This window comes from Oryzias latipes, chromosome 1 (genome assembly GCF_053564925.1).
Source record: "Oryzias latipes strain Hd-rR chromosome 1, Olatipes_Hd-rR_3.1".
NCBI classification, from domain to species: domain Eukaryota; kingdom Metazoa; phylum Chordata; class Actinopteri; order Beloniformes; family Adrianichthyidae; genus Oryzias; species Oryzias latipes.
Window position 1 is genome coordinate 39022686 of NC_136237.1, and position 12404 is coordinate 39035089.

At 40.4% G+C, this 12404-nt stretch overlaps 1 protein-coding gene and 1 long non-coding RNA gene across 5 annotated transcripts in view; one reads left to right on the plus strand and one right to left on the minus strand.

The window, feature by feature from the left end:
• Positions 1–12404, plus strand: part of LOC101156709 (endonuclease V) — a 78220-nt gene that overhangs the window by 44621 nt on the left and 21195 nt on the right. For 2 of the 4 annotated variants that reach the window (XM_078947380.1, XM_078947391.1), the window contains one exon: positions 6665–6735. The exons of the other annotated variants lie outside the window; for them this stretch is intronic. In XM_078947380.1, coding sequence (XP_078803506.1) covers positions 6665–6721 — 57 coding nt within the window. In that variant the 3' untranslated portion in view covers positions 6722–6735. The remainder of the gene's footprint in view (positions 1–6664; positions 6736–12404) is intronic. 4 annotated transcript variants of the gene reach the window in all.
• LOC144992186 (uncharacterized) lies at positions 4786–5316 on the minus strand. Its single transcript, XR_013656056.1, has 3 exons — positions 5186–5316; positions 4990–5102; positions 4786–4922 (listed from the first exon to the last, which is right to left on the minus strand). It is a non-coding gene; the product is annotated as an uncharacterized LOC144992186 (long non-coding RNA).

Below are 12404 nucleotides of genomic sequence, written 5' to 3' on the forward strand. Positions count from 1 at the left end.
TGCACAAACAGCATAACTACACACCGCCAGAGCCTCGTCCAGCTCTGCAGTCTGCAAGAAGTCTAATGCAGTCGAAGAGAAACCCAATTTTCTCCGAGCTAATGCTCCTTGACAAACTTAGTGGTTGCTGTCAGACCACTTCTTTCTCCAGTAATTAGCTGGCAGCCTGGCTAAGTGGAAAATTGGTACAAAAAATTATATATTTTTGTAACGGATTGCAGGTTAAAGCTATTATTTATAAGCCAAAAAAATTGTGTTTAGATTTCTAATAAAAAATGTCCATCATTTCAGAGATTTGTCAGATCTGATGAGGTTCTTTATTTTATTTTTTTGTTGCTTAAAAGGAGGAAAGGTTTTCCAAAATTACAATAGAAATATGATTCACTTAGTTTCAAACCTTTAAGAAATCTTGAACTTTACAACTTTTTACTGTTGTTATCTTCATAGGAACAAAAACTCCGTGTGGAATCCGGTCTTTGTCCACGTAACCACATATTGATTATTGTTCATTACTTCCTTGTTCAAATCCATTACACCCCCACCCCCCCACGCTCTGATGGGAAAACATTCTCTGATAATGGGACGTGAAGATCTGGATGAGAGCCTTTTTCCAGACCTCTCCTCGGCCTCTGAGTGCTTCAATCCGCTGGAAATCACTCATTATGCTGCCTTGTCTTCCCAGTTGTGCTGTTTGTTTCAGTGAAGCCAGGATGTCCTGTAGTAATGATGAGTTTGCGGTTCTTGTCAGACTCCTTTTGAACTGATTTGTCCGATTGAAGCACCAGCTGAGCTGGAGTCCTTCATTCCTGGACCCTGAGAATCCTCTGGATGTGGGATGTGTTCACTTTTCCTCTCTGGGTTGTTGCCACGTTCTCTTTCCGATCTCCTGCTGATCGCTCTACTTTAAGACATCTTCCAAAATGACAAATTAAGGAGGAAATATTTTCCTCAACTAATGAGGAGTTGTTTCTGCTGCTTGTTATGGTGCATCATCACTGTGATTGGTTAAAAAAAAATGTTGTAACAGACTTTTAATGTCTTCTTGGTGAAATTACAGCTCAACTGGACTGAATCACAATTGTGTGAACAGAATAATGACCGTATGGGTCTCTAATCAGTAAAGTTTGATGGATTTGAGACTGAGAACGTTTCCTCAGGAGGTTTTGTGAATTGGAGTCTGTTCCTTTTAGTGCAGGAGATGCTCTGGAAGATCTAGAGAGGGAGCCACATTATTCCGATGCAGAATCTTACAGACTACTTCAGAATTTCACCTCTCAAGGGGGGTTTTGGGCGGCTGACCAAACACACAAATAAACTTGGTGGAGACCACTGAACAGGAAAAAAGTTGCAAAAAGAAATCCAAACTGAGCGCGCTCTTATTGTGCTAATTTGCTCTCAGCTCAGTCTGGTTTGTTTTAACTATAAAGGGCCAATATCATGCTTTTCTTAAGCTTTTCAGAGTAAACTATATCCAAAGATACAATAATATATTACCTTTGGCACACTAAGAACAATTTTTTAAAATTGACTATGAGTTCTTTTTCATACCCGGAAGTAAGACGACTTGACCTCGGAGGCACAGCCATTTCTGAACTGTGGGGAACTAAGTATTTTAAACCTTTTTAAACTCAACCCATGTTATGTTAATTTTATGTCATTTTATTTCATGAATTTCACGTTAATAATGTACTTTTTTATTTATGTTATTTTATCTACAGTCTCTTGCTGGCTGGCCATGGTCAGCATGGGACAGAGGATGCAAATGAGCAAATGCTGCGTATTTAGTGTTTCTCTTTTTCAGAGTTTTTCACAGTTTTTTGTATGCAATGTAGCAAAAGCAAAATAGATTCCGGGTTGAAGCTCAAAATGAAAGTAACTGAGGCAAAGTCCACAGCCCTATAACCACCCTATTGGAAACTTTGTAAAAACTGTCAGGATTTTTTATTTCGTTTTTGGCTGAAAGGCTAGAATTAAAATCGTAGTTAACTCTTTTTTACGGCACACTGTGCTTTACGTCTTGATTGGCTGTTGATCTTGTCAACCAGTCTCCTCTGTGCCGTGACTCCTGTACAGAATGTGTTCAGATTCCCAGTTACATAAATGTGTGTGATGTCAACTATTGGCTACAGGGGACATGATTGACATCTGGTGACAGAGGTTTTGGTGATGTGATTTCCCGCTCCAGAATGGCGTTTGGTGTTGGCGCCGCCTGTGTCGTCCCTCCTCTGAAGTAGTGATAGTGCTCTCCCAAAGTCTGTTATGTTTTTTTTCTTATTCAAGTTTCTTTAAATTTGATTTAACTTTTGTCATTTAAACAAATTTTCACCATTACAAAGCATATTTTAGAGTTTAAAGCTGTTTCTAAAAGCCATTTTTTATTTATAACTTGTTGTTTCATTCACTTGGAGCTGATCCTAATTTGGCGCTCTAGAAAGCCCCCCCAGGTGGTTCGGTGAGCGGGCATCGATGCTGTTTGAAGCTTTGCAGTGCTCCATTGGAGGATGGGAGGATGCTGGTGTTTGTCTCTCTCTGGGCTCCTCCTGCCTCACAGATTGTGGTAAAAAATGTAAAAGCTTTACAATGGCGCTCCCAGATTGCAAAAAAAACCCAGATGCAATTTCAGTGTGAGTGATGAGCGGGGGGGGGCGTAGCATAAAAGAGATTGAGGAGACGGAGGGATATTGCTGATGCACATTTTGTGTGCGGTTATTGAAGCTGAGAATATTTGTGCATAAGACGGATTCTGGTTTTATTATTTTTGTTATTGTTTTTTTTTCTTTTTCTTTGTTGCAGTCTGCAGATTTATCTGCCCCCCCCCCCTGCAGGCTGAAACAATAGCTTTTCCCCTGCACGTTCGCCTTTTCTGTGACCCCCACCAAACCACATTTTATGTCTTTTTTTTTTGTTTTTTACAGCTTGCTCTTAATGATTCAACACTTTTTCAACTTCCTCTCACCCCTTTGTTCTCTCTATTATGTTCTTCACTGTGGCAATCTTTTTTTTTTTTTTTGTCTGTTCTCATCCGACCACCCATCTATCTGTACCGCCATCGCCCGCTGTGCTCGCTAAATAATTCAAGTCTGCAAAGTTGTTGTGTTTTTGATGGGTGTCACCTCTGCCGAAACACAATGCGGGACTCGTGTGTGTCACACACACACACACACACACACATGCACGCAGGAAAGTCGCACCATAAAAAAAATGTTTTTACAAAGATTTCACTTTGTTCATGTCTGTTTTATGAGCTTCACCGGTAATATGGCGCTTTTCCATTTTGCTCTAAAGTTGTGCTGCAGAGTAATGTGTGGGCCAAACTCATAACTTTACTGCGATTGTTTTGGTGTGCTTGTTTGTTCTGAGTTTTGTGTTTTAAGCATTTGGAATGGGGAGGTGGATTTCAGGATTTGGTGACGGTCAGATCTACATTTGCCGTTTCTCAACAAGGCTTTCCTTCAGAAAACCTGGGCTATAAAAGCTGCAGAGTGTCTTGATAACTTATGGATTTAATATAGATACAGATACTTGATGCATATAGCAACCAGTAATGTTGGCCAGAGGCTTTGTAGTCTCTCTATATATTTGAAAAATGGGCTACTGAAACATTTAAACAATTTATCCGGCAACTGGCTGGCTTTAAGTCAGAAATGAATCCACTTGGGTGTTTCAGGATGTTTTTCAGGAAGTCTGATTTTTTTTCCAGATGAAAAAGCAGCACTGAGAGTTTCTGGATGTGTGAAAAGAGGATCTCAGGAGGTCAGGATAGCTTGTAAACAGCTTTGTGTTGATCATAAAAGGAAGGTTGAGGCCAGAGGGTGAATGTGACGTCACCAAACCTGGACTTTTTACAAAGACAAGACTATTTGGTCTTGGCAAGACATAACACACTACAAAAGCAGGTTCCCAGGATATTAAAATTTGAAAAATGTTCTTTAAACAGTCCAAAGAATTTGCCAAAGGGGTTGATAAAAATGGTCTTACGAAGAATTCTTATTTTAGGAAAAAAATCACGAAGACATGTTTTCAAACTTCTTAAGACCTGAGCTCTATGCATGTAGTCACAGGGCCCCAGTTAAGCAGAATTAACTACTGTAGTAACATAACCCAAAATGTGATGTTGACACCTGCATTTTGATCCACTCCGACTGATTTCTGATGATGGAGGACATTCATAAAGAAAACTAAGCTCAAAAAGGAGCTGTTTGAAAATGAACTTAGCAACGTGCAGGGAAAGGGGGCGGGCATGCAGTGCGCCAACAGTCCCGCCCACAACTTAGCAAATTTCTAATGAACTACTGCAGAAACTATGTCCAAGAGAACGACACAGTTTGTTTTTTGCCTAAAAACAGTATAATCATAATCAAAAGACCACTGGGAACCATTTTACAATAGATGAAATAGGATAAAGGACTTTAAACTAAGATCATTTTGACATTTAAAAAAAGTGGGTCTAAATGACCCAACTCCCAATGTTAACAGGCCTAGGATAGCACAAGGCTTACTAAGCTCCACCCAACTTCCCACCAGAGGTTATCTGAAATGTAATTTCATATCCTGCTGATAGTAAATTACAAAAACACATTTTGGTTTTGTTTTAATCTTAACCAATGTGCTAAAAAAAACGCACAAAAACCTTTCTTCACTCGCGTTTTCCGTTTTAAAACTTGGGAAAAGGTCTTTGTGGAATAGAGTAGACTTTTTGACGGATGAATTTTCGTCAAGCAGCTCTTTGTTGCTCATTCTAAAAGCAGAACCTCTGGAGCTTTTTGTCTTCAAACTGAAAGCAACAGGAAACTTTGTGTTTGCCGTAATTTGAAGGGAACCGACGAGTTTCAGAAGAAGACCCACGAGTGCTAAAAGCTCACCAAGCTGTGACAGTGTTACTTCGGCTAACTGGGAAACAGTCGGTGACAGCAGAGCGCCACCTGTGGGAGACACCAGTTGGGAATTTTTTGAATGCAGGATGTGACAAATTTCAAAATGCCGGCTCACCTTTGGGCCCCGATGCTGTCTGTCATCACGTTGCTGTAGCCTCCAGACTGTGGACAAACAGAGCGAGGGACTCGGGACGTGGCGTGAATGTGAGCGGGAAGGTGTTTTTTTTTCTAAAAAATAAATAGAAAAATTATACAGTGAAGGAAAAATACAAAAACAGTTCAAAAAAAGCACACTTGAGTGGATTTTTTACAAAGGAATCCAGAGGGCAGCATGTGTGGAGCTGTTGGGCTTTAGGGTCTAACGGTGGGCTGAAGGATAAAAGCTGCCCGGGCCACTGGACCAACACTTTTTTTCTGAAGGGATTCGCACTCAAAAAAACCCCTGCAGAACCTAAAACACAAATATGTTCACTGCTTTCAGTTTGCAGAGAAGTGAACAGAAGACAGCATTGATTATCCTCGGTTTATGTCGAGTCCCTTCAGCCTGACGGCTTTAAAACAAAAAGAAAATCTATTTTATCTGCAAGTGGATGCATCAAAATGGAGCGGAGCAGGTAGCTTGTGGCCCGCCGTTGTTAGTTCTAAGTCACACGTCACAGTTTTTTCCCCAACTGCATTTTTTCAACTGGCTCTGATTCACAACAATTTGAAAAAAGCAATACTCGGAAAAGCAATTTTGAACTTCATTTCCTTTATAAATGTCCTCCATCATGACAAAGATGCTACAAGGACATGATAAAAACATATTTCAAATTCCAACGACTTTACTTGGGCTAATTCTTTTTAAGGTCCAGACAATAGCTATTGAGAAAGTTAAACACGTTAAAAAGCAATACTATAAGTCCTCGATACGAGGAGAGACACAATAGTACTCAATAAAACACAAAAATAACAAAGTAACAGTAGTGTGCACATGTCGAGTTGACTGTGTTGCACTAGCTTGATTGTAAGTCGGCATTCAGCAGCTGGCCTGCCCCGGAGACAAAAGTGGTTCTTCAGTCTGCGATGTGAAGGAAGCCACTTGAATATGAGAGGGGTTCTGGAGGGTCCCGTGGGCTTTTTTGGCTGTTTGCTGATCGCATAAAATGTTCTGGTCGGCCGATCAATGATTTTTTTTAAGCAGACGGTTTCTGTTTCTGCTTTTAGTTAGTAGGTGAAACCAGCAGAAATGAGAATGCTGCTTTCCGTGAAAGAAGTACAGAATCTGAATCTGGCTAAAAATGGCATGATCTTAGTTGAAAGACGCTTTAACAATAGATCCAAAGATGACATTTTTTTTAACATGCAGTACAAACTATTCAAAGTAAGAGATGTGGAGAGGAAATGTATTTTATACTTTCACTAAGCTTTACCATGAAGGAATTCAATTAATTTGGATTAAAAATGTGACTGGAGGTGATCCCAGCTGATGTTTTACTCCTTTTTTTAAACAAACTTGGGTCTACTTTCCTGTTTTCTCCTATTTGCCACACCTAATTCTTCCAAATTTAACTTAAACATCTTACACGGTTTCACCTGATGTTGAAAAAGCATTTGGTTAAAATAAAGGTTTGATTGGCCACCTGAGAAAATTCAGCATTAACCTAAAATAAAAAAAAACAAAAACCAAGAAGTGGTTTCATTCAGGTGACATTAAGATGGAAAATGTGAAACATCTCTGTAATTTTCTTTTTTCTTTCTTCCTGTCGTCTTCTTCCTCTCTTCCTGACTTTCTCATTTCTTCTCCACAGGCCGACTGTCTCTCCAGAGAATACCTGCGCAAACACTTCCCAGCTGCAGATACATGAACCCGCAGAGTTAGGTAACTGACAAATAACTCACACACATGAATCCTGACAAAAACACACAGCTTCTGCAGCAATTATTTGACTTTCATGTACAAATCCGCTGCCGCTGGAGTGATTTGAAGTCTTAAAAAAAAGGCTTAGAAAACCCAGCAACTGATTCATCAAGGAAGCCCCCTTAAATCCCAGAGTGATGATCAGCCTGTTGACTGAGACTCTGATCATTCGGGGATAATTTGCTGAGAAAGCCAGGCAAAATGTATTAAAGATGCAATGAAAATGGGAGATTAAACCAATAGAAACTCCAAACTTTCAAGCATTTTCTGGATAATTACTTGCCTTGAAAGTTAGATTCACTAACCTGAATCTGAACCTTTGCTGCTATGCTACTGTTTGTTGTTTTTGTTAGCTTTTGTTGTTCGTCTGCCTTTAGAGCCAGAGTTTCAGCCTCTGTGACCGGAAAGAACTGCATCCTTCAGGGGTCGACGGGGGCAGTTTATGAGTTTTGATGGGATCTTTGCCTCTGCGGAAGGGTCTGGACGGGTCATCCAAGGACAGCTCAAGTCAAAATTCACTAAAAACGAGCAATTGGTGGGCAGAGAAAACCTTTGATCCCACGATTCCTTTCTGAAATAACAGACCAGGCTGCTCCGTTTGACCGTACCTTCCTCATTAAAGAAGAAAGGCGCAGACCATTAGCTCCGTCAGAAGATTTGAAATCCTCATCAGCATTCACACTCGACCTTCGAACTCCAGCGTTTACAGACGTGCCCAGAATCAAAGCTCTGCGGCACGGAGGGAGAGGTGAACTCCAAAGAGTTCACGGGTTTTCTTAGCAGAGCACAGGCACACGGGAATGTATGCACATACCCCTTCCTCTAATAGAATGGGATGTTCATGTGCATCCGCTCGGAAGCTCCCTGACGCGGTGAATCCTCCGAGCGTGCTCCGTGCTTTGATCAGCCTCCTTACAAAAAAGGCTCTGGCAGAGAGAGAGCGGCTCCGTGCTGACTCAGCAGCCCCGTGGAAAACACCTCAACAGGCTGCAGGAACTTTTGATCAAATGGATTGCACCTTCAAAACGCAGTTGATAAATCAAAGCTGCGTTTCATTTCAACTTCAAGCTGTATGTCTTTAAACGTCATAAACTCAGGTAATTCAGTTGATATTCCAGCATTTGTTCTTTTTTTTTTACTCACAAATGCTACACTAAAACTGTGGTATTTGCAGATAATAGGATTTTTTTTTAAATGAAAAATACTCCAACCAAAAGTCCTGTTCTTCAAACAATGCTTTTATATTAAGGGTTTGTTCCCATTGATGGACAGCAGCAGTTACTAATGATCCTGTAGCTAAGCCATCTGATCAACAAATGCGTCAAGCCTTCATCTTCAGAAGCAGCTCTTTCCTTCACGGCAGAGTTGTCGGTTCAACCGCCCGGCCTCCGTTCATGACCAAGTAACGATTTGACGCCCAAGGTGTCTCCCACTGACGCAGCAGTACCTTTATTGCAGTTCTGTTGCAACTGATGTTCCAGTGTGTCTGCGTGTGAGATGATGCAACTGCACTGTAAAATGCTTTTGGGAGCCGAACAACGGTGCTGGTTCACTTCAGTCTGATGCTTTTGTTTCAGAAATATATGTAGCCCCATGTGTCACGCTTGTTTTATTGGTGGGATCAATATTCTTTCACACCAGAATTTGAGAGATTTACGTCCAAACAAGTTTGTTTATCCCTTAAATGCACCGTTAATTATTGACCCACCAACATATTTCAAACGCACGCTCACTTTTCACACTGGTTTAGGACGCACACTGCAGCTCTGATTTAGGAGCTCTGTGAAGGCGAAACGAGACGGCTGGATATCAGCCGTCACTTCAGAGCCGTGCGGCTGGACGCAGAGCACTAAACACTGTGGGTCGGACTGTAATATTTGGCTGCAGACTGAGGTCTGATTCCTGGGTGGCAGAAGGAGAGAAACAGAATTTCTGCCTCTGTCAGAGAAAGGAGAGAAACATGAAAGATGGAGGAGATCCCAACAGAGAGGAGTAGAAACATGGCTGCCGAGGGGGGATGGGGGGCTGAATCTGGAAAAGAAATCGATTGCTGGAAGACAGAACACAAAGAGAGTCAGGGGAAGAAGATAAAAGCTTCTCGCTACTGAGGAGAGTTATTTGCTGCTTACTTCTGGGTTTAACTTTTATTCCTGCAATGACCAAATGGCTGAGTTTTACGGTTTATTACTAATATTTTAAGACTTTGTTACGGTGGCCCTGAAATACAAATCACATCAACAAATCCCTCGACACAAAAACGCCTTGAGGATCACAACGACAATTAAATAAAAGCAAAACTACATGAAGTATTCACCGAACTAAAACAAAATTCCAAAAAATGAAACAAAAATGGAAAGTTTTAGGGGAAAAAAGGAATGTACTTTCCAGAAATCAAAATGAAATGTTGAAAAAACAAAGGTCAGCATTCTGGGACATCACTGACTGGATGATGACGTTTGTTCATCATTTCAACCGAAAGTCATTTGGCATGAAGTGATACTGGATGTGCTCAATGAGAATCAAAAAACTTTAATTAGAATGTGAACATGAAGGATGCATTTGAGAAAAATCAAACGTCATCATCCAATCAGCAATGTCCCACAGTACCTGCCTTTTCTTATTTCATTAAATTTTTGGGGGAATTCTGTTTTGATTTCTGGAATTTTATATTGATTTCTAAAATTAAATGCCGTTTTTGGTTTTTGGTTTTTTTAAGTGTCATTGTGATCTTTAAAAAAGTTTTTTTGCTTTTAGTGAATTGTTGATGTGAGTTGCATTCAGGGCCACCGTACTTGATGGTGACCCATGAGGCAAGACAGATTTCTTTTGACCCAACTTTTCTTCTCACTTCATCTTTTTTCTCTGTTTTTCCTCAGACAGAAAAAAAAACACAAGGAAATGCTACAGATCCAAACAAGATGCATTTATCTGTAGTTTCTAGAATAACAGCTTTTCTTAAATCTCCATAATATCCAGTTGTTTTAATTAAAAATTAAATAAAATTAAAAATATTGCGACCTTTTAACAAAAGTTTTGTTACAGGTTTTGAAATAATCATTTTTGTCAGTGAACAGTCCAAATGGAATTTACAAACATCTCAGTGATGACCGTATTACAAATATTTGCCACAACAGTTTAAGTACACATTTATGATGTTTAAACAGTTATTGCAATATTCTTAAATGACAGGGCGAGAATGGTAGAAACTTTGACTTAAGCCGACCTGTGCCAATCACTGCTTACTCACGATGCCTTGCTCCAACATGGCGGCGTCTTAATTGCAGAAAAATGGCGGTTGACTTTCCCTCATTTCATTGGAGCCAGAACTAAAGCGTTTTTTTATGGATGACACAACACTCACTCATCCTCATATACAGTCAATGTGTTGGACCCAAAAGACGGTGCAGAGAACATCTGATAGAGAGCAGAAGCTTTTCCAAAGTTTGGCAGACAAGACCTATAAAGGTTGTTCAATCAGCTTCATGCTGATTTACAAAATGCTAACCTTTAAAAGAGTATTTCTATAATGTCACCGGAATGGAATTTGGCTAGGTTTGTGCGATGAACTAAGCTGGGAGCGCCTCTTAATAATGTGTTGTCTCACAGACCTAATTTGTTGCTGTGGTGGTAATTAAATGATTATAACTGCCAGTTTTACCATTCGTTGCTATATTTTGACTTTATGTTTCAAACTATCATTCTGTTTGATCTCGCTTTGGCAAACTATTTGGGGTTGCCATGTACGTAAGCATTTGGAATGCCAAGACTGCAGTAACCTGGCAAAAAGCAAAAGAGAATTAAAGAGTCCCCATGCAACAGCTTCAGTCACAGCGCTGACTGATCACCTCCTCTGCATTAAACATCATGAAGGCTTTAAATCAATTCAACAAGAAAGTGAGAAAAATTTCGGCTTTCAGTGTCTGTAAAGGTTAAATACAACAAAACTTAAACACGAATAACCTTAAACTGTCAAAAGAGTCAGTGTTTCAGAAAAGCCATATGTTTTACAAAGTTTAAGAATTTTAAATTAGCCGTGGCTAATTACTGTAGTTTTTTTAAATGTGTGATTTAATTAACTAGTCCTTAGTTAACCTGATTATTCTTTCATAAATGTGCTCAGTCATTTTTGAAGCAGTGATATATGCATTTTTATAATATCTTAAGACTTTCCACTTTAATAAGCTTAATGTTATCTTTATTTCATGGACATATTTTGAATTCTTTTGGTAAAAAAAGAACAATGTATCACGCTGTAACTCACCTAATTCCCTTTTCTAGCCTTAAAGTGTGCAGAATGGGGCACAAAACAGTTTTAGTAACTTTTAAAGACCAACAGTGCTGTTCCATTTTGGTGTTTAGTTAGCCGGAACCTCACCTCTGCTCAGGTCTGATTGTCAATAAGAGTTTTAATGATTTGCTGGTAGTAATGACTTCTGAATAATGAATAATGCCTGTCGTGAGTTTAGTCTTTTGGCTGTTCGTAGATAGGCCGAGTTTTTATGGTCAGTCCATACCATAAAGGGTTGCTCAGTCCCCTACAGCCAGTGACACCACTCCTCTAGAGCCAGTTTGATGGCCAGCAGCTCACGGTTACCGATGTCACAATTTTGCTCAGCCGGAGACACTTTGCAGAGGGTTCCTCCTTTTGAGAGGAGTTACTGACTGCCTCGATTTTAGAAGGACTCTGTGAATTTAGCATTTTTAAAACTTGACAAAGAGTTGATTTTCTAACAGTCTCTCTAGCACCTGACGGACATGATTTTCATGTTGAGTAAGGTTTTGGGAGTAAATGAGGATATCGTTCAAATAAACGAAGGCGAAACGATTGAGAAAGTCTCTTAGTACACCGTTTATCATCCTCTGAAAAACTGCGGGAGCGTCGGTTAACCCGATGGGCATAACCGTGTACCCATAATGTCCGAGGGGTGTGTTGAAGGCCGTTTTCCACTTGTCACCTTCCTTGATCCGCACTAGGTGATAGGCATTGCGTAGGTCCAGTTTTGAGGAGATCCTTGCCTCCTGAACGGAATCGAACACAGAAGTGATGAGAGGGAGTGAGTACTTGTCCTTAATAGTTATGTTATGACCTGACTCCTCTCTTCCACCCTACTCCCTCCACTCTTGTCTATCTGAAATCATAAACTGGTTCACTCTAAACCTTCTCAAACTCAATAGTGATAAAACCGAGCTACTTCTCGTCGGTTCCAAATCCACCCTCTCCAAAGCCACAAGTCTTACTCTTTCCATCGATTTGTCTTCTGTCTTCCCCTCCCTTCAGGTGAAGAGTCTGGGTGTCATCCTAGATAGTTCCTCATCTTTTCAGTCACACATCAATAACATTACTCGGTCAGCACATTTCCATCTACGTAACATTAATCGTCTACGCCCCTCCCTCACTGTCTCCTCTGCTTCTATCCTGGTCCACAGTCTGGTCACTTCCCGTTTAGATTATTGCAATTCCCTCCTCTTTGGTCTCCCCCCAAAAAAACCCTCAATAAGCTCCAACTGGTCCAGAACTCAGCTACACCCACATCATCTCCGGAACCCCTTCCATCAGTCACATCACCCCAGTTCTCCACCAGCTGCACTGGCTCCCCATAACCTCCAGAATCCAATTCAAACTCCTCCTG